An 11970-nucleotide genomic window follows, 5' to 3' on the forward strand; every position below is an offset into this window, starting at 1 on the left:
AAAACCACTTGAGAGACATTTAATGGGACACTTTAAATGAAATCCCCGGGGTTGGTAATGGCAGCTGAGCGTGTTCTTGCCATTTTCCCATTTAACAGGAAGAAAAGGCCAAACAAGGAGCAATTAGTCAGAATAAAATCAGCTTTGATGACATTTTCCCTCCTGAACTCTGGTATAAAATGGTCACCTGAGGAAGAACTGAAAGGATGTGTGAGGAATTCGGATGCAGAGCTGCATGTTCATACACAGAGTGAAAAATGAGCAGGTAAAGCCACCGCGGGGTTCTTGGCGCACGGGTTCCTCTCTCTTCGTATTTTCCTTGATTTTGGTCCGAAATTTCATTAATCTCAGCTTTTCTTTGAAGTCTATGCAGGCTAAACTTGGTTTTCATCCTCTGGATCTCCATGACCTTGGTGGGCTTGGGTTTCCCAGTTGGCCCTTCCATGGTAAGTCCCATTCCCTAATTACCCCCAGATCTGTTTTGTTCCTCTTAAATTACTCCTTTATTCAAATTAATTTTGTTTGCTTGATTGCTTCTTTGCTGCTTTGTTTTTACTTTATAATAAAATGAAAGAACTTTCTTGTATTAAAGGTATTGGTTAAATATTATTACCTGATTTTCCTGGAGCATAGACTAATTTTTCCTGGGGTTATTAATAAAATATGCAAGCCTCTGAAATAATCATGTGAGCAACTCAGTGCATATTTAATGTGGAATATGGGGAGCTGAAATCCTGGATGGAAGAGAGAAAACCACAAATCTCCTCTCTGTTTCATCTGAGTTCCTTGAATATCTCAGAGAGGTGCAATTAGATATATATGTATAGATAGATATATGTATATCAGATATATATGTATTAATTTCTCTTATTGCTAGTGGGTTTATCTATTAATTAATTTATTTATAATCAACTTATTTATTTAGACACAGCTGGATCTGAGTAGCCACATTTCCTAATGGATGGGTTCTCTTTGCAGCAATGATATCACACTTAAAAAAAGTTTAATAAATGTCAAAATAAAAATAATTTATTCACTAAATCTAGCGAAGTAGCAGCTAAAAATCCAAAAAGGGGATTTCTCTGTGCCTGGTGTTTTGGTTTTTATCGGGTTTTTTCTTGCAAAAAGTGTTTTTCCTTATTAGGGAGAAAATTCAGTCTGGGAAACACCTTGTCAGTGGCAGAAGGTGTTGGTTGCAGAAAAAGGCATTAAACAAACAAACAAAAAATAACTTAATAACCAGTATTAAATAAGAACAATAAAACACTGAATTAAAACAAATCCTAATGAAGTTAATGGCAATTTTACCAGCAATTCCTGTTAATACTATGGCTTTGTAGGGAATTTTTAGAGATGGCAGAATATGGCTTTTAGCTGGAAAATCAGGAGATGATGAAAGACTCACAGATCAACCACAGACGTGCCAGGAAATGTTTTTATTTTATAATTCAGCAGTAATTAAAAGCAGTTTCTGTTAAGAGCTGTTGAAATATGTCAAAGTTTTTTATGTAGTTGGCATTTTTTGTTCTGTAGAGCGCAAGAAAAAGGAATGTGTGCAAAACCCTGGATTTTTATCCAAGCCTGGATTTTTATCCAGGCTTTTTAAAATTCCCATTATTATTTTGTCATTATTAAACTTACTCAGAACTACTTCCAGAACTGGTCATAACTACTGGAAAGCCTCCTCCAAATTTCAGCTTTACAGGTATTTTTGTTTTCTCTTACCTGTAATTTATGCCTCAGAAGTACACAGAGGTTATAAAAAGCTGGTATTTCATTTTTCCCTGAAAAAAATCTCATTTTGCAGCAATAAACACCCGTGTTGTTCCAAGGAAACTGTGTCACAGCTGGTCAGCATCACCGAAACCAATTCATATCCTACCCTAAACATAATTGTATCAGTAGTTTAGACCAGAAATTTATAAAAAATACTATGAAAAAAATCTGATTTTGAACACGATAAATCCTTAAAAAATAACAGCTCATCCTTGTCATTCAAATCATAAATTGCTTTTGTATTTCTGCTTTGCTCCGTATCCTGAACAAGTCCCGGTAAATACATCAATCTATAATTTTACCTTATCTCAATTTTTATTTTCTTTATTCCTTGTTTGTTTGTTTGTTTGCCTTTAATCTCCAGAGCACCAACCCTTTTTATCTGACCTGCCAGCTGTATGGGAAATGGGATTCGTGCCTGGTGCTGCTGAGCAGCTGCCTCTCCAAGGTGGGCAGGGATGAGGAGCTGCCTCTTGGGAAGCCTCTCCTGGAGCCCCCTCTCCACAAAAGGTCCTTCCGCAACGGCGTCGGAGCGGGAATTAAAAAAACCTCCTTCCGAAGGGCAAAATCCTGAGCAAATGCCCCAAAACCCGGCCCAGGTTTTGACATCTGATGTTTCAGTCGTCGCTTCGAGTTCCTTTTGATGCTTTTTCTCTGACAAAGTCCCCAGATGTCGATTTCCGAGCGGATGGGAGCGCTCGGGAAGGGCTTTGTTCCCAAAGTTACGGTAGCATAAAGTTTTGTCTGGAAATGAATGTTTTCATTTGCTTAATTTCCCTCCTTTGTCAGGCTGCAGATTTTAATCAAGTCGCTCTTTGATTAATACAAAGATAATCCCGTGCTTTTGAGGAGATGTGTGCGCACACAGCCTGTGGGGAGGATGGAGTATTCCCAAAATCCTTCCTCTCTGCCAGGCACGAGGCATTCCTGTGCTTTCCCCTCCCAAATCACATTTACCTGGAGACAGCTGGTAATTTTAATACAGATTTAAAGTACATTTCATTTCAGCTTTCCAATGATATGGAGGCCCACCAGTGAAAGAATCAGGCCCTACTTGTAACTTCCACTGCCTTTTCAATATCGTTATTTAAAATGACTCTGGCAGGAAATCGTCTCCAGAGATCTCTCATCTCATATCCAGAAGAATCCTGGGAAGTCACTCTAAGGCAGGGAATCAGCACCGCTCCCCGTCCCTCAATTAATTGATTTAGGTAGGCAACACCCAGCTGATGAAATGTGCCAAATCTGGGAGGTTTTTTTTAATTTCCTGTTGGAAAAAAAAAATAATAAATAAATAAGAAAAAACTCATTTGATGTGCAATATGTAAATGTGGTGTGGAGAAAAGGTCACCTGGTGATTTCCACACGTGTGAGTTCCACTCGTGGCTGTGTCCCCTGAGTGTAACCAGCTGTGCCCTCGGCGTGGAAACGTGGCAGAGCGTCCCTGCAATGCCTTTGGCAGCCAAAGCTGTGGTATTAATTACAATAAATCACTCTATGGATGATTTCTAATATTTCCCTGTTAAATATCACAGCTCAGCAGATCGTTGTTAACCCTACCATGAAGTGGTTTGGTGTCACCACCTCTGTGATGCCCTCAATGAGCTCATGGGGAAAAGCGAGCCCAGCATGGAGCTGTGCTGGTGGGACAGAGGGGTTTCCTGGATGGTTTCTGGCTGATCCAAGGACACCAAACACATTCCTGCCTGTGTTTGTCCAGGCTGAAAAGTTTAACACATCCTGGTTTTTAAAGTGGCTTAAACACCTGAGTTCCTCTGGGATTGTCTGGAGGTTGAGTGGGAACCATGGGATATCCCAGGAAGTATAAAATCCTAGGAACCATGGAAGCCAGGATCCATGGGATCCTAGGAACCATGAAAAATGCCTAAGGAGTGTGCTGGATCTTTGTTATCCTTGGGCACTGTCAGATGGGAGCGAGCCCAGGATGGCACCGTGGTGACACTGCCGGTGTCACCCCTGCCTGCTGGCACTCCAGCCACGGCAGATGTCCTGCAAGTTTTCCATCCCAAACGCTCTCCAGGTCCCTCCAGGATCCCCCAAGGAGCAGAACTTCAATGCCTTTGGCCATGGAAAAGGGAAGGGCTGGGAATTCCTGGCTGGTGACAGAAGCACACACAGGTCCTGAGTGCAGGGATTGTCCAGAGCTGTGGCTGCCCCTGGATCCCTGGCAGTGCCCAAGGCCAGGCTGGACAGGGCTTGGAGCAGCCTGGGAAAGTGGAAAATGTCCCTGCCCATGGCTGGGGTGGGAATGGGATGAGCTTTAGGGTCCCTTCCAACCCAAACATGTCTGTGATCCCATGATCCCATGATCCCATGATCCCATGATCCCATGATCCCATGATCCCATGATCCCAAGATTCCATGATCCCATGATCCCACGATCCCATGATCCCATGATCCCATGATCCCATGATCCCATGATCCCATGATCCCATGATCCCAAGATTCCATGATCCCATGATCCCACGATCCCATGATCCCATGATCCCATGAATCCATTCTGCATCTGTGCATGGCTCTGGGGACAGACGTGTTTTGTCCCAGTGCAGAGCTCTGTCCTGCTCATAACCCCACCCAAATGATCTTTCAGGAAAGCAAAACACCCCCAAAAAAATCAGATTTACCTTTGTTTGGTCTTTGAGATCCGTTTTTTGCTAACATTTTCCTACATAATCATTAACTCCTGCCTTTATAACCGGGGATGAGCAAGGTTGTCTGGAAGCCAACAGAACTCTGCGTGGAGCTTGGAAAATCAGGCTCTTCCCTTTCATTTATTGTGCAGGAATGAGAGTAACTCATTTAGTTTTTTTGGCATTTGCCTTTGAGCAAATTCCAGAGGGATGCAGAGCTGGTGTCCTGCTCCCACAGACCTTCATCCCTTTTTATGGAAAATAAAGGACGCAAAAATTGCATTTTTTATGAAAAATAAAGGATGCAAAAAAATCCTGGCTGCTGGAAAAATCCCATTCTTTATGATTTAGCCAGTCCCTGACAGGCCACTCCAGCTGGAGGGATCTGCATGTACAAAACAATGGCACCAGGAGGCCATCAAGAGCCGTAAGTCACTTAAATCAGCTAAATCCAGAGGAAGCCTGGAAAAATGTGGATTATCCAGCTGCTGTTCTGTCACTGGAGGGATGATCTGGCCATCGCTGCCCTCGCAAGAGCCACCCTGCAATGCTGAACTCATCCTTGAACTTTAAAGGTGGCTTTGTTTGGGAGAGAACAGAGGCTGACCTCAGTGATCTCTGTCAGGAAATAAGGAGCTGAGGGTGCCATTGCCAGGCACATTAATTTTTATGCTGACAGGAACTGCAAATGTGGCAGAAAATGTCTTTTTTTTCAGTAAAAAGTGAACAATGGGAACAACTATAGGGATGCCAACCTGCACCGTAATTGATGTGTTGTCATTAATTTTATTTCTTTCTGGAGAGTGGGGATTCACGACGCTGTAAGAAGAAAATTTGTGAATTTTCTTTACTATTTTTCTTGGCTAACCTAACAGAAAGAGAAAAGAGTTCAGAGGGTGGGAAGAGTTGATTGAGGAGCAAGCTGGGAAGTTGGGAATGCTCTGGCAAGTCTTGGCTGAGTAATTCAGTCTGTGACTCGAGAAAAAGAATTTCTTCTCAATTTCCCCATCTGAAAAATAAGAAACTGCCTTCATTGAGCCATCTTGACTAAACAGTGCCATGACTGATGGATTTGGGAAGAGTTTGGGAGAAGAAAAGGGTGATTTCAATAGCTGGAGAGGCTGAGGCAGAGGACATGAAGAATTCCTAAATCCATGAGGATTTTTTTCCCCCCTTACTTTGCTCTAACTTGTTTCTTCCTCTGGAAATTTTAGACATAAACTTCCATTGATGATTCCTTGGTTTTGGGCTGTGAGAACCATCCCTGAGCTCAGCAATCCCTGTTTGGAGCAGCCAGTTTGATTTGGCCATTTTTTATTCCAGTTTAGAAACCAGATTTCCCTAGACTTACTGAATAAATGACTTTTATTTTGGCATTTATTGAAGCAATTAAACTCCTTTTAACTGCGGTATCATTGCCATAAAGTGAATCCATCCATTAGGAAATGTGGCTACCCAGATCCAGCTGTGTCTGAACAAATCAGTTGATTATAAATAAGTTAATGAATTAATAAAATAACCTGTGCTGGGTGCTGGGGTTGGGCTGATGCTGCCCTGAGGTTGTGGGAGCTGCATTCCCATCCCATCCCATCCCATCCCATGGATCCCATCCCATCCCATCCCATCCCATCCCATCCCATCCCATGGATCCCATCCCATCCCATCCCATCCCATCCCATCCCATCCCATCCCATCCCATCCCATCCCATCCCATCCCATCCCATCCCATCCCATCCCATCCCATCCCATTCCATCCCATCCCATCCCATCCCATCCCATCCCATCCCATTCCATCCCATCCCATCCCATCCCATGGATTCCATCCCATGGATCCCATCCCATCCCATCCCATCCCATCCCATCCCATCCCATCCCATCCCATCCCATTCCATCCCATCCCATCCCATCCCATCCCATCCCATCCCATCCCATTCCATCCCATCCCATCCCATCCCATGGATCCCATCCCATCCCATCCCATCCCATCCCATCCCATCCCATCCCATCCCATCCCATCCCATCCCATCCTATCCCATCCCATCCCATCCCATCCCATCCCATCCCATCCCATCCCATCCCATCCTATCCCATCCCATCCCATCCCATCCCATCCCATCCCATCCCATCCCATCCCATCCCATCCTATCCCATCCCATCCCATCCCATCCCATCCCATCCCATCCTATCCCATCCCATCCCATCCCATCCCATCCCATCCCATCCCATCCCATCCCATCCCATCCCATCCCATCCCATCCCATGGATCCCATCCCATCCCATCCCATCCCATCCCCACACCTGGAATTGCACTTTCCAAGGAGCAGAACGTGTCACCTGCTGCTCCTCTGCTCCCCAAACACCACCTGTGCCTTTGGAGGGAACAAATCCCATAAAACACCAACGAGCAAAATCTGCCCGAAGACAAGAAGAGGAATTAACACTTTTCTTCTTCACAGATTATTGGCAAGGAAGGCAATTAAATAGCCTGATGTAATAGCATCTAATTAACTTGCAAGCCTGAGAATTTCTCATTGTAATGACATCCCAATACTCAGGTTCCTGATTGCCCAGCACATATTAAAGTATGGATATCACATTTAGGTTTCCTAATTTACTATTATTTGCCTGTATATGGTAATTTATTCCCTGAAAATACCGAGAGGGAGAAAGGGAGAAATCTCTTGCTGCTTTTAACTCTGGATATAATTTTGACCTTAAGAAAGAACAAGACAGATATGAAAGAGTATATTAGATGTTATTATTACCGTAATAAAATAGAGATAAAAATCATCGTGCAGAAAGGCTCTAAGACAACTATTAACCATTTGTCATATAAAGAAAATCAAAATTTAACTTATCAGAGAGTCTGGCACTTTAAAGATTCATCATGAAAAATTACTGCAACCATGGAGCATTTATGCAGAATGTCATTGATGAGCTGTCTGCTTAAATGTTGAAAGGGTTTGGGGAAAGACTGAAAAAATGTCAAAGATACGCCTTTTATCAGTCTCACCATATTTAAATTTATTTTTGAGAGTGAAGCAGCATGGCAGGACATTTTTCCTTTAAGGAAACAAGCTGAGCTCACTGTCCTGCCCCAGTGGGCCATGGCTGGTGAGAAGAACCGAGGTGAGGATGGGCCTTGGTGACTGAAAAAATGACACAGCTGAATATCAAACATCACTCTGGGGCTGGGGAACAGAGCAATTTTTGGGGTTAGGACAATTTTTCTGTCTTTGTGGTGTTAGACAGATTTTTTCTTCTAATTCCTTCACAGATTTGAAGTCACTGGGTTGGTAATGCTGGAAAAGGTGATCTCAAAACTTGATCAGCTGAGACCCATCTTTTCAACTTCTTGGGTGTGAACCTTCCAGAAGGCAAGCAAGGGCTCAGTGTGACAAGAAATGAGCTGTGGAGAGCTGCTCTCCAGACTTCATCCCCAGATTTCATCCCCAGACTTCATCCCCAGACTTCATCCCCAGACATCATCCTCAGACTTCATCCCCAGACATCATCCCCAGATTTCATCCTCAGATTTCATCCCCAGATTTCATCCCCAGATCTCATCCCCAGACTTCATCCCCAGACATCACCCCCAGACATCATCCCCAGACTTCATCTCCAGATCTCATCCCCAGATCTCATCCCCAGATTTCATCCCCAGATTTCATCCCCAGATTTCATCCCCAGACATCATCCTCAGATCTCATCCTCAGACCTCATCCCCAGACTGCATCCCCAGACTTCATCTCCAGATTTCATCCTCAGACTTCATCCTCAGATTTAATTCCCAGACATCATCCCCAGATCTCATCCCCAGATCTTATCCCCAGATCTCATCCCCAGACTTCATCCCCAGCTCACTGGAAGAGGAGTGATGGAACATCTTCCACAGGTTCTGCCTCAGATGTTCGGTGCATTCAGGGTTGGAATATTTTGTGTTCACTCCTGGTCAGCTGAACCTGGTGAGTCTCTGTGGCAACCCTGGAGCACCTCATGGAGCTCTGAGCACTTGGAGATTGCCCTGCCCACGGAGCTTCCTCCCAGATTTCTGTGCTTGGTCCCTAAGGGCTCTCCTCACCCCCCAAATCCTGACTGGGCTTTCCAAACTGCAGCCAAATTCCAGAGCTGGGAGCTCCACATGGAGCCCAGGCTGCTGTGGTTGGCTCTGTGTCTTCATTAACATCTTAATTAGCAGCATGACACTTGGCTGAAGCCAAGGTTTGTGAAGATGCTGTGGAAATTTATTGCTCAACTCAGTGATGTCAGCATCGTTCCAGAGGCATTTCGGTCCCCCCAGCTCTGCTTTGCTTTTTTAATAACTAAAAATTACACCATCAGTAGATGATGGTTATCATGTTGTAGAGGGGTATTTTATACTTGATTTTTAAGCAAAACTCATCACCTAATTAAAAAGAACAAATGGCTCTCAACTTGAGGAAAGAAGAGTGAGTAAAAATGGGGAAAAATATATATATAATGAATTATGTAAACTGATCATGTCGATTAATTTACACAGCCTTAAAGGAGAGAAGATAATTGCCCCATGTGGGTGGAATTGGGCTATGAAAAGATAATTATGAACCCAAAAAAACTGATGTTTTCTCTGTAGCAAAGGTGGGGTGTTTTGATATTTTCTTTGCTTTTCTGCAGATATTAATGTTAATGTCACTGGATTTCTCATGGAATATCCTGAGCAGGAAGGGATCAAAGCTTAGCTCCTAAAAGAATCATCCCCATGGATGCTCCTGCCTGCCCTGCTCAGACACAAACTCCAAATTTGTGCATCTCAAGGAGGCCACCAAAGCACTATGAGCAGCCCCAATATTTTCCTTATTTTTGTATCAAGCTGGCATTTCCCTAAATTTCAACCACCTCAATTTCCTGGATTTTGTGCTTTCCCAGCTGTTTGTGCTGCACTTTTTGAACTCCTCACAGAGGCTTTTTCCAGAGTTAGGCAGAAGCTGTTTGAGGATGAGGTCTCCAGGATCCATTTGCTCTTTTGCATGTCGAGCATGGTGCCAATTTGCATATTTTGGTACTTGAACTTTACAAATCACTCCTTATGATCAACAAATAAGGTGTCATTTACGTGCTTGTGTTCAGGAAATGAGTTACATTTATCTTCCCTGTGTTCTCAGGGTGAATTCAGGTGTTTTGGCACAGAGCACTCGCCTCGCCTGCCTCGTGCTGTTCACCTGTCAAAGGCTGTGCCTCTGAGCCTGTAACTGCTTAATTAATGATCTTATAGATGCTGTTGCCTTATAAACCGGATTGTTTGGTCACTGGCCTAAGCTGGATGTTTTTCAAAGGCATATTCAACAGTTTAGCTTTATATTTAGGTAAAATGCCTTGCATTTTAGATGAATTTAGTCATAGCGCATTAAAAATATATCTAATTTCTAAGAGTCCGATGGCTGAAGACATTTTCATTTGACAAATTAATTGCAGAGCGTTTTGCAGATGTGGTTGTTCATTAATGATTATTAATAAATGAGGGTGGGCAGGCCCTGGCACAGGTGCCCAAGGCCAGGCTGGACATTGGGGCTGGAGCTCCTGGGACAGGGGAAGGTGTCCCTGCCATGGCTGGGGTGGGATGGGTGGGATTTGGGGTCCTTCCAACCCAAACCAGTCTGGGATTCCATAATTCCATCACACCACTGCTGTTCCTCACAGCCCCTTTCCAGTTGCCAGCAGCTTTTACTCCACAGCAATATTTTTTTTGACTGTTTTTCCAGCAAATGCAGAAATTTTATTTTGTGTGCAAATCATGGAAAGAAATGAATCTCCCTCATTATCATGGAATCATGGAATGGAAGGGTTCCCACATGGGTCATCCCTGGCATTCACCAGAGGACACTGCAAGCAATGTCTCAATAGTTTGATGTTATGTTTTTTTGGTGATTGCAGCACAGTTGTGTGTTTTCCTCAATTCCATGTTAAATAAACAGCAGATTTATTCCTGCTGGCCCTGGTCAGCAGGAGCAGTGAGCTTGGTGCTCGATCCTGACAGATGGAACAAACTCCTGGATCTCCAGGGGATTCTGCTCGGGGTCCCTGACAGCTCTGATTTCTCAGTCACTTCTGAAAGCCTGACCTTGAGGAAAAGGTTTTCTTTCTCTCTAAATAAAAAATGGATTTCATCTGCCAGTGGGGGAGAGGGAAGTGATTCTTCCTGTTCTGGTGATATTTTGGTGCTGTGGAGTTGCAGACACAAATCCAGGAGTTTTCCAGGCAGGAGTGCTGCACACCTGACATGGAGCCTGGAAAAATCCAATTAAAAAATGGGAACATTTCCCCTTTTCCTGTAGGAAACTCCCCCACATTCCCTGTGCCACCTTGGGCAGGATTCTGACTGATCCTGCCTCTGCACTTGGCTCTTAACCCCAAAATTCTGAACTTGTTCTTTTTCTTTCTGCTGTTCTGATGGGATTTTCTGCTCCCACTTGGAATTTGTGCGGCGTCCAGACACTGCAAATTAATTTGTCTCAGCATTACTGCAGGGAAAATCATAACTAATGATGGGAACGATGGATATAACCATGGGATGGCACAAGGGAGATTTCCAGAGGAGCAAGGAAGGGTTAAAACTGGATCTCTAATTCCCACATTTTGAGGGTGTGTTTTTGTCCTGCCACTTCCACGAGAAAATGTTCCAGGGGAGATAAAAGTCTGTAACTTCTGTACATTTTGATTTTGTTTTTTTTTTCATGAGCACAAGCTCAGCTTCTTAAATTAGGTGTGACTGGGGCTGGGAGAAGTGGTAATATTTTCCTAGCAAGTCTGAAGCAGCTGCAGGTTAGCATTCCATAATTATTTTGGTCAGAAAGATGAATGCCATCCTAAAAAAAAGTTGGAAGCTCACAGCACCTCGGCTTTGATATATGAATATTGCCACTGTGGATGTTGGAATGGCATTCTGGATGTTTTGTGGGTTTCTGCCTATGAGACATTTCTTTAGCTGATTCAGAAACACTTTTCCTACACATTTTAAAGCAACTTTTGCTCTTTGGCGCTTTTTTTTTTCCCTATTTTTTTTTTTTTTTTTGGCTCATCTGTGATTTCAAAACACTTTTGGGAGTGAATTGAAGAGGTTGGAGGATTTAGGAGATATTCATCATACAAAATTCACGGTCACCTTTTAGCCACCCCTGGTTTAATACCCTGCAGTGTCAAGGAAGGGCTGCACTGCATTAATTCCCACAAATTCCAGCTGGGAAATCAGGGAGTCCTCACAGAGAACTGTTGCACCAGGAAATATTCCATGTGTGTGAGGTTTTACAAACTGCTCACCCTCCCAGCTACACAGGTATCATGCAAAAGCCGTTTTTCAGAGAAGATTTCCCAGAACTCTAATAGATTTTAAATAAAAAATAGCAGCTTTTGTTTGGAGCAGGTTTGTGCCCTCAGCCCCAGCCTGCCCAAGCACTTTGCTTAAAAAAACCTTGGAAAAAAGCAGGAAAATGGGAGACTGCCCTCTAACGTCAACAAATCCAAGCAAAGGAGACTGGAAAGCAGCACAGGGAGATGGAGGGGATAAGGA

At 43.6% G+C, this 11970-nt stretch overlaps 1 protein-coding gene across 1 annotated transcript; it reads left to right on the forward strand.

Annotated features, from left to right (window-relative positions):
- Positions 1-362: 362 nt before the first annotated feature.
- On the forward strand, positions 363-2350 carry NPS (neuropeptide S; the record flags this gene model as incomplete). Its single annotated transcript, XM_058841879.1, has 2 exons — positions 363-446; positions 2141-2350. Coding segments are annotated over 2 exons (294 nt in total), but the record flags the coding sequence as incomplete, so codon positions are not given.
- Positions 2351-11970: the final 9620 nt, after the last annotated feature.

This window comes from Poecile atricapillus, chromosome 6 (assembly GCF_030490865.1).
Source record: "Poecile atricapillus isolate bPoeAtr1 chromosome 6, bPoeAtr1.hap1, whole genome shotgun sequence".
Classification (NCBI taxonomy): Eukaryota; Metazoa; Chordata; class Aves; order Passeriformes; family Paridae; genus Poecile; species Poecile atricapillus.